Consider the following 20832-nt stretch of genomic DNA (forward strand, 5'->3'; position numbering starts at 1 on the left):
TTGGGTGCAAGGCTTCTGGGATCTGCGCCACTCTTAAACCTTATTATCAGCTCTTCCCAATCTAAATACTCATCTGACCAGGTCACGGTTTTTCCTATCGTCTGGCACCCAACCGATATGGTCACGAGCCCAGGAGAGGCGCTGCAGACGATGTCGTGGTGTTAGCGAAGGCACTCACGTCGGTCGTCTGCTGCCGTAGCTCGTTAACGCCACAAACACTGGTAGCAGTTACTTCTGTAAAATATCTGGGAGTACGCGTGCGGAACGATTTGAAGTGGAATGATCATATAAAATTAATTGTTGGTAAGGCGGGTACCAGGTTGAGATTCATTGGGAGAGTCCTTAGAAAATGTAGTCCATCAACAAAGGAGGTGGCTTACAAAACACTGGTTCGACCTATACTTGAGTATTGCTCATCAGTGTGGGATCCGTACCAGATCGGGTTGACGGAGGAGATAGAGAAGATCCAAAGAAGAGCGGCGCGTTTCGTCACAGGGTTATTTGGTAAACGTGATAGCGTTACGGAGATGTTTAGCAAACTCAGGTGGCAGACTCTGCAAGAGAGGCGCTCCGCATCGCGGTGTAGCTTGCTCGCCAGGTTTCGAGAGGGTGCGTTTCTGGATGAGGTATCCCCCTACTTATACCTCCCGAGGAGATCACGAATGTAATATTAGAGAGATTAGAGTGCGCACGGAGGGTTTCAGACAGTCGTTCTTCCCGCGAACCATACGCGACTGGAACAGGAAAGGGAGGTAATGACAGTGGCACGTAAAGTGCCCTCCGCCACACACCGTTGGGTGGCTTGCGGAGTATAAATGTAGATGTAGATGTAGATTTCGCCGCACTGTCCTAACGGATATGTTCGTCGTACGTACAACATTGGTTTCTGCAGTTATTTCACGCAATGTTGCTTGTCTGACAGCACTGACAACTCTTCACTAACGCCGCAGCTCTGTCGTTAAGGCCGTCGGCCACTGCGTTGTCCGTGATGAGTGGCAATGCCTGAAATTTGGTATTATCGGCTCATTCTTGACACTGTGGCTCTCGAAAAATTGAATTCCCTAACGATTTCCGGAATGGAATGTCCCTTACGTCCAGCTCTAGGTACCATTCCGCGATCAAAGTCTGTTAATTCCTGTCCTAATACCACAAAAACGTCGGAAACCATTTCACATGAATCATATTAGTGCAGTCCGTCCCCGGTAGCTGAGTGGACGCCGGCACGATAGCTCAGCGTGTTCGATCATTCTGACGTCCACCACGAACAAATTCAACGAACAAGATAGAACATAATGAGATCAAAAAAGTGGTCAACGCGACAGAATGTCAATCCTAAGGGCACGGGTTCGATTCCCAGCTGTATCCGAGATTTTCTCCGCTGAGGGACTGGGTATTATGTTGTCCTAATCATCATCATTTCATAGTCACACGACATTTACATTTTTTACCTAAGTACAATTGACATCTCCGCCAATACACTGCCCTTTTATACTTTGTTTACGCGATACTGTCGCCGTCTGTATACAGGGTGTCCATAAATCCCCGTTACAAACTTATAGGACTTGTAAAGGTGAGTGAGTACATAATACTTTGAACAGGAAGCCATGTCTGCAAACTTACCGTTCCCGTTCTACACGCAGCGAACGTCGTTTGTGTGCTGCCATACAATTACTGAACATGAATGAGAGTGATGGACCGCACTGCTTATATAAAGTTACTGTCGCACCGGCGCAGATACAGATTCGTACAGCAGTTCGGTAGGAAGATGTCAATGCTCATGAAACAAGTAAATAAACAATGACTAATATTAGGATGATTCAGTACAGATGTGTAACGCGTCCACTTCTGCTGACGGATAGAAAAAAGTCTCAGAATTGCTTATCGTGGTATGCAATAGGATAGAAAGGGTGAAGTGTACTACGTCAGACGGTCACCTGATGTCATTTAATGTCTACGTTGTATCAGTATTATTTTGTACGTTTGGATTCTTTTAAGGTCTGGAATAATGTAAACACGTAATGTTTCAGTGTTAATAGAAGTTTATAACGGGAATTTCCCAGCACACCGGTGGGTTTCAGATTGATTATATAATGGTAAGATACAGATTTCGGAAGAAAGTTTTAAATTGTAAGACACTTACAGTGGCAGATTTCAGACCACAATTTATTGGCGATGAACTGCAGATTAAAACGCGAGAAACTGCAAACGGTAGGAAATCGAGGAGATGGGACCTGGATAAACTGAAAGAACCAGATGCTGTAGAGAGTTTCAGAGGGAACATTATGGAACGATTGACAGGAACTAGGGAAAAGAACACTGTAGAAGAGGGACGGTTAGCTTTGAGAGATGTGCATATGGCTGGCCCGTGACTTTTATCATCTCAGTTTAATCATACTTTCATTAATAAATGTTGGTGCGGTACTGCCTCCAAAAATTTTCGGGAGATACTGTATCTACGTGGGTACCCAGATAGATAGCTTTGAGGATGGCAAGCGAGAAAAGCGTGCGTTGGGTTTCGCATGACCTATGTTTTCGAAATTAGTGGCGCTTGGTTGGAGAATATCATCTAGTTCAAAAGATACTACGTTTCAGCTCAGAATATGGAGTATTTATCAACAATTATGCTTGTTTTTATCTGTGCTTCGTGTTATTGTTTTGATTTTCTGTAAGTCAGTATTGTATTTTAACTGCTATTCGATGTTTTCGTGGGTTCTTCTTGTTTGGTTTTAGAGAAGTTTGTACTTTTAATCGATTTTAACGACATCAGTCTCTATTTTATGTGAGGGTGCAGATGAGCCTGTAGTTCAGTGCCATAAAATTATAATAATCACCATACTGCCCGCCCCGAAAGCTGAGTGGTCAGCGTGACAGATTGCCGTCCTACGGGCCCGGGTTCGATTCCCGGCTGGGTCGGGGATTTTCTCCCCTCAGGGACTGGGCGTTGTCTTCATCATCATTTCATCCCCAGACGGCGCGCAGGTCGCCCAATGTGGCGTCGAATGTAACAAGACCTGCACCGAGGCGGCCGGACCTGCCCTGTAAGGGGCCTCCCTGCCAATGACACCAAACGCTCATTTCCATTTCCATCGCCATACTTATCCAGCTAGGTCAGCGCTCTGTTTCGACAGGCGTCACTCTCAGCCAGCAGTTAAGAGCTTTCCTCTTTCTTCGCACCGTCTGAGTACGTGCTCTTCCTCCACGAGATGGAGTGGTGCTACACTGCGCTTCTCTGGTGTTGCAGCTTTCGTGTTGGCAGACGCCGGCTATGATGTGTGGCTGGGCAACGCCCGTGGCAACGTGTACTCCACCAACCACACGCGGCTGGACCCCAACAACGAGGAGTTCTGGCAGTTCAGGTAAGTCCGATTCAACCCCAAAGCGGCAACTGCTCCCTGTGCACCACTGTGCGTAAACCACATCTGTAGCCTTAGCTTGTGTGACAGTAAATGATATACAGGACCTGTAAGTCAACCAGACAGGACATGAGATCGTATCACCCTATCACCAGTAACACCTGTCCAAACTCTGAAACGAAACCTCCACTGATGTGCCATCTCAAAGGCACCGATAATGTTATAAGCCGAATCGTGTGTGTTGTGGATGATCATAACACCATTTCGGCTAAAGCATTCTTCGCTTGTAAATAACATTTACACGAGGAACTGTTGATCACTCTCATATTGTGTAAAGATCCATTGGCAGAAGACAGCCCGAGCGGGAAAGTCATGATATGGGTACAATATCTCTCATGAAATTTCCGCCAGATGATGGAGGGTGAAAAGCATTCACCAGCAATCCTTCTGGTATTTGTGCCCGGTACTATGTTCATTTGTTGTAAAATACGGTCCTCCATTCGCGGTGTCGGCAGTTTTCTTGGTCTACCTCCACGTTGCATGTTAAGCTTAAATGAACTAGTCTAACGCAGGCACTGACGGGAGCTATTGAGGACTAATCGTATTAATTTAATTGTAATTTCATTTACTTTATAAATGTTCGCATCACACCGTTCACCGTGCTACACCGGTTGCGAAACACTGTTCTAAGACATAACAGTAAGAGCGTATGAAGAACTGTAAAAAATGAAAATGGAAATAGCATTTGAAGTTAAAATTGATGCCACACCTGGGCGATTGAATGAAGGAACATTTACAATAAATCAGCCTGGTCTATCCTTCAGCCAATGCTCAGAAATTTGTGGAGAAAATCAAAGATTTATACCAATTGTAATTGAAAGAACGTCAGTAAACTTGTTTATCATTTTCCGGTCACATATCCGAATAACATACTTTCCACTTCCATTTGTGAATAATGTCTCATGAATATTTGGGCGTACTTTTTTGTTGTATCCCGTATATTTTATTTACACACTCTTGTGTATTATTTTTAAACTGTCACCTAATAACATGTGTGTATATGCTGTAAACTATATGCTGCCTGCTCCGCTTAAGTAACAAGCTGAAGATGTAATCTGACAGGGGTATACACGTCAGTAACTACAAAATAACGCTGGTTCTGAATGAGGGAAGGAAGCAAAAGCAATGAGACTATCCTTCGATGTAGAGCAGATGTAAAAACAAAAAAGAAAAGATTGCCCAAGTACTGTTCATTAGTCTTTTGGAGCATTGTAAGATGTGTAAACTGGTGTGGACCAGTCACTTGACTTTCCATCACTGACGTAAATCATGGTAGTCAATCGGTGTATATGGGCCAGTCAGTTGAATGGAATCAACGCAGTAAGTTAAGTCAACATGGAGACGTGACACAATGGTAGAATGGAGCTATTGTGATTGGACGATGCGTGACCATATCTTGAGTGAAGTGCCCTGTTTGTTGGAGTATCAATGCGGACTGTCCAAACTGTACACAGCGAATGGTGCTCGCAGCCATGTAACATGGCGTGAGACCAGTGGTCATAAAAAGTTCGTAACCGTGAGGGACCAGATAATGATGACACGCCCTGTCAACATCAGTTGGTTTCAGACCCGAAAATAGTCGCAGCTGTGAGATAATACAGGTCCATCTCAACCTATTTCCGAGAGAACGTTGCGAAATGAACTGCACGAAATAGACATTTGGTGCTTTCAGTAGCCCAAAAAACATAGAAATGGATAGCAGCTGAGTGGAGGCGTATAGCGCGGTCGGTCGAGTCACTACTCTGTCTCCCGTCATATAATGTAAGACGTTGAAGGCCCCGATGGTCTAAGACCTCAGCATGCCAAACTTCACGCGTGTAGCATGTGTGGGCGGCGTGTGGGCCCAGGCCCGGCCTGTCACACATCTTTTGCGCGGTCCTTCTTGGAAGTATCTGGAACAGTGCGACATCTCATTAAGCATTGCGGTGTGGCATTTGTTGGTCGGCGAAACACTCTGTGTCCGGCAGAATCATGATGTAAATATTGTTCACTCTTCGCTATTTGTTCGGGATGTGAAGGACGCTCACAGGTCGCACGGTTGTTTTCACAAAAAGAGGAAATCTAGTGATCTATCGAATTCCTTAAAACGTATACGAATGACAGAAGAGTGGGAGGAGAACTGTCATTTTGCATAAGCGACGGGTACTGCATATTTGCTATGAAACGACATCACAATACCCTGCAGAAAGAATTTAAAGATTTAGTTGAGAATGAATAAGCAAAAAATTATAACAATCGACAGGATACATTTTTCTGTACTCAAGAAACATTATGCGCTTAATTTTCAGGTATGGAGCACGTGAAGAAAATTTCTTAAATCGCGCCTTAGTCCGTTGTCAATTGTAACAGTTTTCAATGGAACTGAACGAAGAGTATGGAGACTTCGTATCTTACTGTTAAGTACATTGGTTAACGGTCTGGACGATTAACTGATCTGGCCTTGTAACATCAATCAAAACGGTCTTGCTGTGCTAGTACTGCGAACGGCTGAAAGCAAGGGGAACTACGGCCGTAATTTTTCCAGAGGGCATTCAGCTCTACTGTACAGTTAAATAGTGATGGTATCCTCTTGTGTAAAATATTTCGGAGATAAAATAGTCCCCCATTCGGATCTCCAGGCGGGGACTGCTCAGGAGAGCGTCGCTATGTGTTGTACGGATTGATGAGTGGAATGTCAGATCCCCTAACCGGGCAGGTAAGTTAGAAAATTTAAAAAGGGAACTGGATGTGTTAAAGTTAGAAATAGTGGGAATTAGTGAAGTTCGGTGGCAGGAGGAACAAGACTTTTGGTCAGGTGAGTAGAGGGTTATAAATACAAAATCAGACAATGGTAATGCAGGAGTAGGTTTCATAATGAATAAAAAAAAAATAGGAACGTCGATAAGCAGCACTGTGAACGCATTATTGTAGCCAAGATAGACACGAAGCCCACGTCTATTACAGTAGTACAAGTTTATATATCAACTAGCTCCGCAGATGATGAAGAGGTTGATGAAACGTATCATGAGATAAAAGAAATTATTCAGATAGTTAACTGCTACTACTACTGCGTTGGCCACACAAACCGCAGTCGGTCTTTTGCCTCACCAATCAGCCTCCTCCAACGTCCTCGGACCATGTATTCTTCTTATTCTTCTTCAGACAGCCCCAGAGTACTCATATCTTCTCTGACCTGATCAGTCCATCGCAGTCCTGATCTTCCCCGTGGTCTTTTGCCTCTAATATCTTCCTCCACTGCCTACCTGAAGAGCTGGCTTTCTCGTCGCATTACATGTCCATACCACTTCAGTCTTCTTTCTTTGATCACTGCCACGATGTCCATAGACGTGTATAGCTCCTGCAATTCACAGTTCTTTCTTTTCCTCCATTCATCTCCATCCTCCACTGGTCCAAAAATCTGGCTTAGGATGGCATTCTCAAATGTCAGGAGTTTTCTTTCAATCTTTTGAGTGATGGTCCAGATCTCTGTTCCATATAAGACTACGGGGTTATATTATTGTCTTGTAGATCCTGTTCTTTGAGGATCTCGATAGAAGTAGGGACTGTAACAGCTTTTCCAGAGCACACCTTGGCCTGTTTCCTGCTTGTATTCGTGCGGCAGTTTCCTGGTCTATCTCGTTCCTTTCATTGAGTATAGCCCCAAGATATTTAAAGTCTTTCACGCTTTCAAATACTTTGTCCTCCACCTTCAGGGGTCTGTCATCATTTTCTCTGCTAACTACGAGGTATTTGGTCTTATCCATATTCAACTTCAGGCCTGCTCTCATTGCCTCTTAAATTAAAGTTCTTGTCATCTGAATCTTGCTCTATCTCTGCTATTAAAACTACATTATCCGCATAGGCCAGGGTGTTGATCCTTCTTCCGAGCTTTATTCCTCTCTCTAGGCTTGCTACCTCTCTCAGGGCTCTATCCATTGGCAGGTTAAACAGAATAGGGGAGAGGCAGTCTCCTTGTCGCACTCCAGTCCTCACCTTGAACTTCTTTGATATGTTTGCATTTACTTTCACCATGCATGTTGTCTCCTGGGTGCATTTCTGTGTCAGTTTTATGAGTCTTCTGGGAACTTGAACCCTTTCGAGTCGGGCCATACTGCTTGTCTAAGTTAAGGGAGACGAAAATTTAATAGTCATGGGGGACTGGAATTCTATACTAAGAAAACGAAGAGAAGGAAAAGTGGTAGGTGAATATGGAATAGGGGTAAGGAATGCAAGAGAAAGCCGTCTGGTAGAGTTATGCACAGAGCATAATTCAGTCATAGCTAACACTTGGTTTAAGAATCATGAAAGAAGGTTGTATACGTGGAAGAGACGTGGTGACACGGGGGGAGGGGTGGGGGTGTTTAGACTGATTATATAATGGTAAGACAGAGATTTTGGAAGAAATTTTTAAATTGTAAGAGATTTCCAGTGGAAGATGTCAGACCACAATTTATTCGCTATGAACTGCAGATTAAAACTCGAGAAATTGCAAACGGTAGGAATTCGAGGAGATGGGACCGGAATAAATTGAGAGAACCAGATGTTGTAGACAGTTTCAGAAGGAGCATTAGGGAACGACTGACAGGAACTGGGGAAAAAAATACAGTAGATAGCTTTGAGAGATGAAACAGTGAAGGCAGCAGAGGATGAAGTAGGTAAAAAGACGAGGGCTACTAGCAATCCTTGGGTAACACAAGAAATATTGAATTTAATCGATGAAATGAGGAAATATAAAAATTGCAAAAAGTGAATCAGGTGAAACGGAGTGCAAAAGTCTAAAAAATGAGGTCGACAGGACGTGAAAAAGGGCTAAGCAGGAATGGCTAGAAACATATATCACTAGGGGTAAGAAAGATGCTGCCTACAGGAAAATTAAAGAGACCTTTGGAGAAAAGAGAACCGCCTGTATGAAAATCAAGAGCTCAAATAGAAAAGCAGTGCTAAGCAAAGAAGAATAAGTAGAAAGGTGGAAAGAGTATATAGAGACTCAATACGAGGGATATTCACTTGGGGGCAGTATTATAAAAATGGACGTAGATGAAGATGAGAACGGAGATTTGATACAGCGGGAAGAATTTGCAAAGCACTGTATTGCTTAAGCCGGAACAAAGGCCCGGGAGAAGACAACATTGCATTACAGCTACTGATAGGCTTGGGAGAGCCAGCCACGACAAAACTCTACCATCTGGTGAGCAAGATGCATGAGACATTCAAAATACTTTAGACTTATAGAATAATATAACAATTCTTATTCCAAAGAAAGGAGGAGCTGACAGGCGTGAAAATTACCGAACTATCGGTTTAATAAGTCACGGTTGTAAAATACTAACATGAGTTCTTTACAGAAGAATAGAAAAACTGGTAGAAGCCGACCTCGGGGAAGATTAGTCTGGATTCCGGAGAAATGTGGGAACACGCGAGACAATACTGACCCTACGGATTCTCATAGAAGGAAAGGCAAATCTACGTTTATAGCATTTGTATACTTAGAGAAAGCTTTTGACAATGTTGAATGGAATATTCTCTTTCAAATTCTAAAGGTGGTGAAAGGCTATTTACAATTTTACAGAAACTAGGCAGCCGTTATAAGAGTCGAGGGGTACGAAAGGGAAGCAGTGCTTGAGAAGGGAGTGGGACTGGGCTGTTGCCTATCTTCGATGTCATTCGGTATGTATATTGAGCAAGCAGTGGAAGAAAAAAAAGTTGGAGTAGGAATTTAAGTGCAGGGACAAGAAATATAAACTTTGAGGTTTGTCGAAGACTCTGTAATTCTGCCAGAGACGACAAAGGATTTGGAAGAGCAGTTTAATGGAATGGACAGTGTCTTGAAAGGAGGATATAAGATGAACATCAACAAAAGCAAAATGAGCATAATGGAATGTGGTCGAATTAAATCAGGTAATGCTGACGGAACTACTGTAGATTATGAAATAAAACACTTACAGAAGTAGAGGAATTTTGCTATTTGGGCAGCAAAATAACATGATGGCCGAAGTAGAGAGGATATAAAATGTAGACTGGCAATGGCAAGAAAAGTGTTTGTGAAGAGGAGAAATTTGTTGCCGTCGAGTATAGATTTACGTGTCAGGAAGTCCTTTCAGAAAGTAGTTGTAAGGAGAGTAGCCATGTATGAAAGTGAAAAATGGAAGATAAATGGTTTAGACAAGAAGAGAATAGAAGCTTCTGAAATGTGGTGCTACAGAAGAATGCTGAAGATTAGATGAGTAGACCACACAGCTAATGAGGAGGTACGTAACGGAAATGGAGAGAAAAGAAATTTGTGGTACAATCTGACTAGAAGATGGGATCGATTGGAAGGACACATTCTGAGGCATCAAGGAATCACTAATTTAGTACTGGACGGAAGCGTGGGGGTAAAAATCGTAAAGGAAGACCAAGGGATGAATACAGTAAGCAGATACAGAAGGATGTACACTGAAGCGCCAAAGAAACTGTTAGAGGCATGCGTATTCAAATACAGAGATATGTAAACAGGCAGAATACGGCGATGCGGTCGGCAACGCGTTATGTAAGACAAGAAGTATATCGCGCAGTTGTTAGATCGGTTACTGCTGCTACAATGGGAGGTTATCAAGATTTAAGAGGGTTTGAACGTGGTGTTATAGTCGGCGCACGAGCGATAAATTAAATGGCGAGCGATGGGACATAGCATCTCCAAGGTAGCGATGAAGTGGGGATTTTCCCGTACGACAATATCAAGAATGTATCGTGAATCTAAGGAGTCTAGGGAAACATCATATCTGCGACATCGCTCGTCATCATCATCATCATCATTTAAGACTGATTGTGCCTTTCAGCGTTCAGTCTGGAGCATAACCCCCCTTATACAGTTCCTCCATGATCCCCTATTCAGTGCTAACATTGGTGCCTCTTCTGATGTTAAACCTATTACTTCAAAATCATACTTAACCGAATCCAGGTACCTTCTCCTCGGTCTGCCCCGACTCCTCCTACCCTCTACTGCTGAACCCATGAGTCTCTTGGGTAACCTTGCTTCTCCCATGCGTGTAACATGACCCCACCATCTAAGCCTGTTCGCCCTGACTGCTACATCTTTAGAGTTCATTCCCAGTTTTTCTTTGATTTCCTGATTGTGGATACCCTCCTGCCATTGTTCCCATCTACTAGTACCTGCAATCATCCTAGCTACTTTCATATCCGTAACCTCAACCTTGTTGATAAGGTAACCTGAATCCACCCAGCTTTCGCTCCCATACAACAAAGTTGGTCGAAAGATTGAACGGTGGACAGATAACTTAGTCTTGGTACTGACTTCCTTCTTACAGAAGAGAGTAGATCGTAGCTGAGCGCTCACTGCATTAGCTTTGCTACACCTCGCTTCCAGTTCTTTCACTATGTTGCCATCCTGTGAGAATATGCATCCTAAGTACTTGAAACCGTCCACCTGTTCTAACTTTGTTCCTCCTATTTGGCACTCAATCCGTTTATATTTCTTTCCCACTGACATTACTTTCGTTTTGGAGATGATAATCTTCATACCATAGTCCTTACATTTCTGATCTAGCTCTGAAATATTACTTTGCAAACTTTCAATCGAATCTGCCATCACAACTAAGTCATCCGCATATGCAAGACTGCTTATTTTGTGTTCACATATCTTAATCTCACCCAGCCAGTCTATTGTTTTCAACATATGATCCATAAATAATATGAACAACAGTGGAGACACGTTGCAGCCTTGTCTTACCCCTGAAACTACTCTGAACCATGAACTCAATTTACCGTCAACTCTAACTGCTGCCTGACTATCCATGTAAAGACCTTTAATTGCTTGCAAAAGTTTGCCTCTTAATCCATAATCTTGTAGAACAGACAATAACTTCCTCCTAGGAACCCGGTCATATGCCTTTTCTAGATCTATAAAGCATAGATACAATTCCCTGTTCCACTCATAACACTTCTCCATTATTTGCCGTAAGCTAAAGATCTGGTCCTGACAACCTCTAAAAGGCCTAAACCCACACTGATTTTCATCTAATTGGTCCTCAACTAATACTCGCACTTTCCTTTCAACAATACCTGAGAAGATTTTACCCACAACGCTGATTAAAGCGATACCTCTGTAGTTGTTACAATCTTTTCTGTTTCCATGTTTAAAGATTGGTGTGATTACTGCTTTTGTCCAGTCTGATGGAACCTGTCCCGACTCCCAGGCCATTTCAATTATCCTGTGTAGCCATTTGAGGCCTGACATTCCACTGTATTTGATGAGTTCCGACTTAATTTCATCCACCCCAGCCGCTTTATTGCACTGCAATCTATTGACCATTTTTTCCACTTCCTCAAATGTGATCCTATTTCCATCATCATTCCTATCCCATTCTACCTCGAAATCTGAAACATTACTGATCGCATTTTCACCTACATTGAGCAACTCTTCAAAATATTCCCTCCATCTGCCCAAGGCATCCACAGGATTCACCAGCAGTTTTCCTGACCTGTCCAAAATACTTGTCATTTCCTTCTTACCTCCCTTCCGAAGACTGCTAATTACACTCCAGAATGGTTTTCCAGCAGCTTGACCCATAGTCTCCAACCTGTTTCCAAAGTCTTCCCACGATTTCTTCTTGGATGCTGCAATTATCTGTTTGGCTTTGTTTCTTTCTTCAACATAACTTTCTCTGTCTACCTGGGTTCTGGTATGTAGCCATTTTTGATACGCCTTCTTTTTCCTTTTACAGGCTGCCTTGACTGTATCATTCCACCAAGCTGTTTGCTTCATCCTACTTTTACACACTACTGTTCCAAGACATTCTTTAGCCACTTCTAGTACTGTGTCCCTGTACCTTGTCCATTCCTTTTCCAATGACTGTAATTGAATACAGTCAACTAACTGGTACCTTTCTGAGATCGCTGTTATGTACTTGTGCCTGATTTCCTTATCCTGAAGTTTCTCCACTCTTATCCTCCTACATATGGACCTGACCTCCTGCACTTTCGGCCTCACAATCCCAATTTCACTGCAGATTAAATAATGATCAGTGTCATCAAAGAATCCCCTGAATACACGTGTGTCCCTCACAGCCTTCCTGAATTCCTGATCTGTTATTATATAGTCAATGACAGATCTGGTTCCCCTGCCTTCCCAAGTATATGCCTGTGAATGTTCTTATGTTTAAAAAAGGAGTTTGTGATTACTAAGCCCATACTGGCACAGAAATCCAAGAGTTGTTTCCCGTTCCTGTTGGCCTCCATATCCTCTCCAAATTTACCCATAACCTTTTCATACCCTTCTGTTCGATTTCCAATCCTGGCGTTAAAATCACCCATGAGCAGAACACTGTCCTTGTCCTTTACTCTAACAACTACATCACTGAGTGCCTCATAAAAACTATCCATCTTATCTTGATCTGTCCCTTCACAATGCGAATATACTGACACAATCCTAATTTTCTTGCCAGACACTGTCAAATCTATCCACATCAGTCGTTCGTTTACATACCTTATTGCAACTACGCTGGGTTCCATTTCTTTCCTGATGTAAAGCCCTACACCCCATTGTGCTATTCCTGCTTTGACTCCTGACAGGTAGACCTTGTATTCTCCCACTTCCTCTTCTTTCTCACCCCTTACCCGAATGTCACTAACTGCTAAAACGTCCAGCCCCATCTTACTTGCAGCCTCTGCCAGCTCTACCTTCTTCCCAGAGTAGCCCCCATTGATATTAATAGCTCCCCATCTCATTACCATTTGTTTGCCAAGTCGTATCTTAGGAGTCCCTGGTTTGTCAGTTAGAGGTGGGACTCCGTCACCTCCAAAGGTCCGAGGCATTTTGCTCTGATTGTTGCCAGCATCATATTTAAAGTACCAGGGAAGCAGGTTGCTAGCCTTACTTGCCCCGAGTCCCATTGGGTTTTACCCCTAACGGCTGAGGGACTAACCGGTGGATTTGGTAGTCTTTGCCGAATGAGCACAAAGGTGACCACGACTCAGAATATGTCTGAGATGCCCAGCCTTATTCCAAAGTAACTGGTATCCCGACTGTCGGGACCACTTACTTGGCCACTCATACGTTGCCCGTGGTTCATGAACTAGGACATGACTACAGGAACCCACACCATGAACGGGCGACATCGCTGCGGCCGGAAAAAGATCCTGCAAGAACGGAACCTACTACGACTGAAGAGAACCGTTTAACGTGACAGAAGTATAACCGTTCCGCAAATTGCTTCAGATTTCAATGCTGGCCTATCAACAAGTGTCAGCGTGCAAACCATTCAATGAAACATCATCGATATGGGCTTTCGGAGCCGAAGGCCCTCTCGTGTACCCTTGGTGACTGCACGACGCAAAGCTTTACGCCTCGCCTGGGCCCTTCAACACCGACATGACTGGAAACATGTTGCCTGGGCGGACGAGTCTCGTTTAAATCTATCGAGGGGACGGACGTGTGAAGGTATGGAGACAACCTCATGAATCCGTGGACCCTGCATGTCAGCAGGGGACTGTTCAAGCTGGTGGAGGCTCTGTAATGGTTTGGGGCGTGTACAGTTGGAGTGATATGGGATTCCTGATACGTCTAGATACGACTCTGACAGGTGACACGTACGTAAGCATCCTGTCTGATCATCTGCATCCATTCATGTCCATTGGGCATACCGACGGACTTGGGCAATTCCAGCACGACAATTCGACTCCCCAAACGTCCAGAATTGCTACAGAGCGGCTCCAGGAACAGAGTTTAAACACTTTTGTTGGCCACCAAACTCCCCAGACAGGAACATTGTTGAGTATATCCAGGATGCCTTTGAACGTGCTGTTCAGAAGAGATATCCACCCTCTGGTACCGTTAGGGATTTGTGGACAGCACTGCAGAATTCATGGTGTCAGTTCCCTCCAGTACTATTTGAGACATTGGTCGGGTGCATGCCACGTCGTGTTGCGGCATTTCTGCCTGCTCGCGGGGGCCCTGCGCGATGTTAGGCAGGTCTGCCAGTAGAAGTGATTTTGGTCACAGCTGCGATCTGTTTCATATATCAACGAGTTCCTCACCGTTCAGCAGCGCTTTATAGCTGATAATTAATGCGTCTATAAAGATTTCAGACAAACTGTCATTCCATTAGTGAAAGCAGAAACAAGCGCCGAACACACAGAAAACGATATTTCAAAAGTGTCTCAATGTAAATATGAGATTACAAATGAGAATCCTCACAACGATTTCTGGTTGAAAAATTGTAACATGGAAATCTCTCTCGGAGAACTCTGATTAGTAGAACGGCACTCAGGACTAAACTAACTCCATACAACTGTAAAAGGTGTTTCCACCTGCAGATCATCTACTGTTTTTCCTGTGACGTGTTTTGGGCCACTTGTGTTATGCCAGTATACATATCTATAGTACACTCATATTCAAATTTATTTTTCATCCAAGTATCCATTGTATTTGACTGATCTAGATTATTAACTTTTGAAAGTCCTCTAACCTATTGATTTCGCAGAGTACTTTTGTCCACATGTATGAAACACATTCGGAAACACAATTATTTACTGATATGCTCTTTCATCTTCAGGAAAAGATGTGTTTATAGTTGTCATGTGATGAAAATTAAATGCAGCTATTTCAACTCACTATCTTTCGCTTCTAGCACAAATGTCGTAAAGGATTACACTCTTATTTGGATACACAAGGGTAATTTTTTTAGTTAACAAAATATGCAAAATATTATTTTTAACTCCTCTTTTTCTTGTATCACGCGAGTCTGTGACGTCATTTTATTTTATTTATTTGATTACACAGCTAAGTTGAGGAGGTGACTATTACCTTCAAAAAAGACAAAAAAAAGAGTAAGATTATAAATTCTTTTATTATTTTTATTTTCTCCAGTGTTTACGTAAAGATAACATTACAAGTACATTACTAAAAGTAAGATAGAATGTGAGACAATACTTGATGCGATTTACTCCCTTGAGATCTTACTAACAAACGTTTATTCTCGCAAAATAATCGACAATTTTACGATTCAAAGTTCAAGTATAAAAGGAATAAAGCGAATGGTGCTGTGTCCATCGCTAAAAGACATACCTGGCATACAATGCTCGTTTCCAACAACCCTTTCATGTCTTTACAATAAATGCTTCAGAATAATGAAAGGTGTAGACGCAACAGACTTCCTATACTTCGCAGAGATCATGGAATGCGATGCTCAGGAGCGAACCATGTAACCGAAACCAAGGCTATTAGCTAGCAGAGAGGACTAGATGGGGGGGGGGGGGGGGTGGCTAGCAGCACGGCAGACTGTTACTATTCCATTAGCGCACACCGTCTAGCGTGTGCACACATATTGCGGACATTTGTGTCCCTTTGATGTGCCGTGATTGCAGCGCTGCCGGCGACGTCGCCCGCGGACTAGTGGCTGACACAGTGCGAGGACGTAATCGAGGTAGAAATTTTCGCTTTGTCTGTGGACAGTAGCTTTTCAGTTAACGCTAAAATCTTATCACGGCAACGAAAAGAAATACGACAAAGGCGAACGTGGTAAAATCCGCTGGAGTTTGATTTGGAGGAACAAAACACCTGGCGCAATAGTACTTCACCTATATCTACATCTATGATTACTGCGCATTTAGCACTTGAGAGTGTACCAGACGTTGATTTAGGCTATTTTTCTACAGTCCCGCTCTCCAATAGCACGAAAGAAAAATGAACACCTATATCCTCCTGTGCAAACTGCTATTTTGCCATGTAACTCATTTCTCTCTATGTAGAAATCAATAAAGTATTTTGAAATTCCAAGGAGCGAGTTGATAATTATAATTTAGTGAAAAGATTTTGCCGCTACAAAAAAGCCTTTGTTTTAATGATGGTCACCACATCTCGCTTATCGTATCCGTTACGCTCTCTCCTCTATTTTGTGAGAATAAAAAAAAACGAGCTGCCCTTCTTTGAACTTTTTCCAGCGTCCTTCGTCAGCCCTTTATGGAGAGGATTCAATATCGCACAATACTATCCATTAGAGAGCAAATAAGCGTAGATTTATTGCTGTTTCTAAATATTCTGCCAATAAAACTCAGTCTTTTATTGCTTTCTGCACAAATTTTTCTGTGTGACTATGCCATTTAAAGTTGGTCGTGCTTGTGATCCCTTGGTATTTAGCTGAATCAATAACATTTAAATTTTTGTGATTTATCGCGTAACCGTGACCTTAGGGATCATGTGGAAGACCTCGCACTTATTATTGTTCAGTCCTGACAGAGCGGTTCTAGGCGCCACAGTCCGGAACCGCGCTGCTGCTACAGTCGCAGGTACGAATCCTGCGACGCGCATGGATGTGTGTGATGTCCTTAGGTTAGTTAGGTTTAAGTAGTTCTAATTCTAGGGGACTGATGACCTCAGATGTTAAGTCCCATAGTGTTTAGAGCCATTTGAACCATTGTTCAGGCCCAGTTACCACGGCCGGCCGGAGTGCCCGAGCGGTTCTAGGCGCTACAGTCTGGAACCGCGAGACCGCTATGGTCGCAGGTTCGAATCCTGCCTCGGGCATGGATGTGTGTGATGTGCTTAGGTTAGTTAGGTTTAAGTAGTTCTAAGTTCTAGGGGACTGATGACCTCAGCAGTTAAATCCCATAGTGCTTAGAGCCATTTGAACCAGTTACCACTTATCGAATCATACAGATATCTCGTCTAAATTATTTTATAAATCTACGTCATCGTCTGAACACTTTATGAGTCGGTAAACTCTCAGAATCATCTGCAAACACTCTAAGAGGGCTGATCATACCGTCTCTTCGATCGTTTGTGTAGAATGAGAACAGCAGAGCACCTGTAATGTTTTCTTGGGAAATCACATATACATGATTTTCAAAAATTTAGTGCCCAAACGGACAGATATGATGATGGAGATGACAACAAACATATTTTGTAAAGCAATCAGGTCTTACAAATGCATACTGAGTGAGTACTGAGTATCCAGGAAGTTACTGGTTGTGACTGACAGTGACACAATGTTAAATGTGTTTCAGTCCTTTATTGTTAAGACTAGAGTTACAATAAATTTTCAAAAGGAGCACCACTAACTGCAGCGCAAGAATGCATTTTGGTTTTTGTGCAGCCCCAGAGAAAGAAGGCAGGTGGGGTAAGGTCCGTGGATGTTGCAGGCCAATTTAGGGGTCCTCCCTTGCTGATCAAAAATGGCTCTAAGCGCTATGGGACTCAACATCTGAGCTCATCAGTCCCCTAGACTTAGAACTACCTAAACCTAACTAACCTAAGGACATCACACACATCCATGCCCAAGACAGGATTCGAACCTGCGGCCGTAGCAGCAGTGCGGTTCCGGACTGAAGCGCCTAGAATCGCTCTGCCCCAGCGGCCGGCCCTTTATAATCCACCGATTGCTGAAAGTATGCGTTGCTGGTGCTAATCCTGATTCTGCAACATGCACCAGGGCCCACCGAGCTGGTTCAGTGCGAACAACAGGACGTTACAACATTAGGTACATCAAATTCAAATTAAGTTTAACGATGTTGGATAAGGTACTGACACCAGGCTGCTTAACGAAAAACATTGCTTGTTGACTCAGTCGTAATATCTTTCAGTTTTCGCCTTTTGAACACCATGTCTACACTGCCTGACGAAAAAGTGAAGCACCGAGAAGACATGATCGAACGTCAATGTCATTTCGTGCTAGGCACGTGAATGATTAAAGCTGCAAATTCACTATGACAGGTAGAATGGTCACAAGGGTCCATTGGTGCTTCTCGTGTTCAGTGTTGTTACCCCTAGCCTGGTAGGGTATACAAGTGATGTGAAAAGCTTCAGATGTCGAATGACCACGATGAAAGGGAGGAAGGTGCCACGTACTCGTGTGAGACAGTACTATCTGCGTTGACAGAGTTTGGAAGGCGCTCCATTGTTGGTCTCCATTTGGCCAGCTGGTCGAATAGCGTAAGATCCAGATTTGTGAGTCGTTTAGATGTGACAGTGGTCTTATTTTGGACTGCATGAGAATGTGAGGGCAGGCTTACTTGTTGTCAATGTTCTGGTTAACACGTCTGAACACCACAAGAGACAGTATTATCTACCAAGAGCATCATGATCCCTTCACATTTGCATCCGATATCCGAGAACAAGCAATGGGCACCGTACAACATTCTGTATCATCCTGCACCATTGGTTGGAGATGAGGATCAGATGTGCTATGGACTTCCCATCCAAAGTGTACGCTGCCATTAGCTTCACAACATAAACGGCTGTGTTTGGAGTGGCGTCGGAATAGTGAAGCGTGGACTGCTGATGAATAGCATCACATCGTGTTGAGCCACGAATTGCGGTTCTGAACTACCCCAGATGACTATCGTCGGAGAGTATGGTGGCGATCCAGGAAGAGGTCCCATTCTTCCAACGTTTTGGAGAGGCTTACTCCTGGTGCAATGGTGTGGGAACACGTGTCACGACTGGTAGTGATTGAGGGAACTCTGGCGCTGCAACGGTACGTCAGGAACATTCTGCGTCCTGACAGTAGAACCATTATTTAACAGGCCAACGCTCGTCCACACATGGCACTTGTCTCTATGAACTGTCTGCATGATGCTGAGGTAGACCAGTGAGCAGCGACGTCCACAGATCTGTCGCTGAAAAAAGATGTGTGGGACCAGATTGGATGTCAAGACAGTCTCAGTGCCAGTATCCAGGATATCAAGCACCAGCTGCCACAGTCGTGGGCCAACCTGCCTCACTAGAGGATACAGAGGCTTTATGACACCATGAAACCTCCCCCTCACTTATCGACCTTAATGACAGTGAAAAATTAAACCGCATGTACCTAATGGAAATTTGGGAAAAGCAATCGTCACCGAAGTTAATCTGTCGGTAAAGAGGGAGGAAAGGGTTACATCTAAATGAAAGGAAAAATGCAAATGAAACTGATAGAAATTAATTTTGAAAAGGGGTAAAGTTAAAAAAAAAGTAAATGTGCGGCCGTTACGTTAACAATTAACTAGCGGTAATTAGATATTTGAGATTTGAGGGAAATTACGGTCGCCAGTCCTAAGGACAATTACTATAGTAACTGAAAAAGAAAGGTTATTACACATATAATTAGCACTAGAAGCGTGGCAACTGAAGGTTAACACATGTAGCGTGAAAACTGAAAGTTTGTCAGAAGTAATAAATTTCGCTACACTCTGACTTAATTTAGCAAAAGAATTAATAAAACCGGAAAATCGAAAGTTAATTTAGTGACTGAAATTAATAGTGAGATTTCAGAATCATTTCAAAAGCTACTTGAATCTACGCAATTTAGAAATAAGAGATTTAACTTTGAACTTGAATTAAATGATTCTGAACAATTAACAATAGTAAAATTTAGTACGTACCAAGCTGAGCTGCAGTCACAGGTAAGCTAAAATATGGTAACAAAACTCGCACTCTTAATTTGTGCTTGTGTAATCTAAGTATTGTAGCCAGCTATGAATACTTTAACTGAACTTTGAAATTAAAGTAGTGAAATGGAATGATTGTACTTTAATGCTGGCGTCTGAATTTCAACGACACTCGGGTTCATTTCGGAAAAGGAAGGGACCCTGCTTGGTAATGCAATTGGGGCAATGAGCAAACAAAGGTTCATGCTAAGTTGCTGTAATTTTGTGATGCAACAATTTTAAAAGCTGGGGTCTGCCATACAGTTCTAAAACTTTACGTGCTTCCAGTCTTCCTTGTTGGTTGATTGAAGGTTTGAAGCCGTCGATCGAGGAGGTGGCGACAGTCACTCATTGTCGGCAGTCGCTGTTGCAGAAGCTGGATGTTGGCGCGCCTCCTTCTCGACACGGTCACCAGACGAAACGGGCTCTTGATGTGCGCCAGCTAATGCTTCCCGTCCGCGACACCATGTCAGAAACTATCATCGCAAGTCGAGCGCAATTACATGCTGCCAAACCCCGAAAGCGCGGCAACTCGCGGGAGCTTCACACAACACACCTGCTCCACTGCACTCCTCCAGCCAGACTCTCTCTCTGCTCAGCCCGCGCTCCACGAGGCAGCGTTAACACTACCAAAGATCCTACACACTTTGATTCTTCACACGACCTATCGATGTAATCGTTCGATAGCAGTTTTCCCTAGGCAAGACCCAGCGTAAAAATACCAATAATATTTACGAAACAAACCAATTATACATCGACATAAATGCATAAATATATATATACAAGTAGTAAAACAATTACAATATGTAAAGACACAGAAATGCCATATATTCAGGTAACAAAAATAAGGAAAACAAATTTATAGTACAATAGATGGAAATAGGAGGATATGCATTTCCGGCGTTACAACCAGTTCCAGCCGAATCAGCGCATGCGTCTAGGCCAGAGGGGGAGGTGATAGAGTCATAAGCGGGCCGCATTGCTAAGATCGTTGTAAATTTTACTTGATACTGTAATCACTGAAATAAAGTCACATATC

The 20832-nt window shown here is 43.2% G+C and overlaps 1 protein-coding gene across 1 annotated transcript in view; it reads left to right on the plus strand.

Annotated features, from left to right (window-relative positions):
• LOC126095457 (lipase 3-like) overlaps window positions 1–20832 on the plus strand; it is a 233423-nt gene that overhangs the window by 127690 nt on the left and 84901 nt on the right. The window contains exon 3 of the mRNA XM_049910249.1: window positions 3242–3356. Coding sequence (XP_049766206.1) covers window positions 3242–3356 — 115 coding nt within the window. The remainder of the gene's footprint in view (window positions 1–3241; window positions 3357–20832) is intronic.

The sequence above is a fragment of the Schistocerca cancellata genome, chromosome 8 (assembly GCF_023864275.1).
Source record: "Schistocerca cancellata isolate TAMUIC-IGC-003103 chromosome 8, iqSchCanc2.1, whole genome shotgun sequence".
In the NCBI taxonomy this organism is placed as follows: domain Eukaryota; kingdom Metazoa; phylum Arthropoda; class Insecta; order Orthoptera; family Acrididae; genus Schistocerca; species Schistocerca cancellata.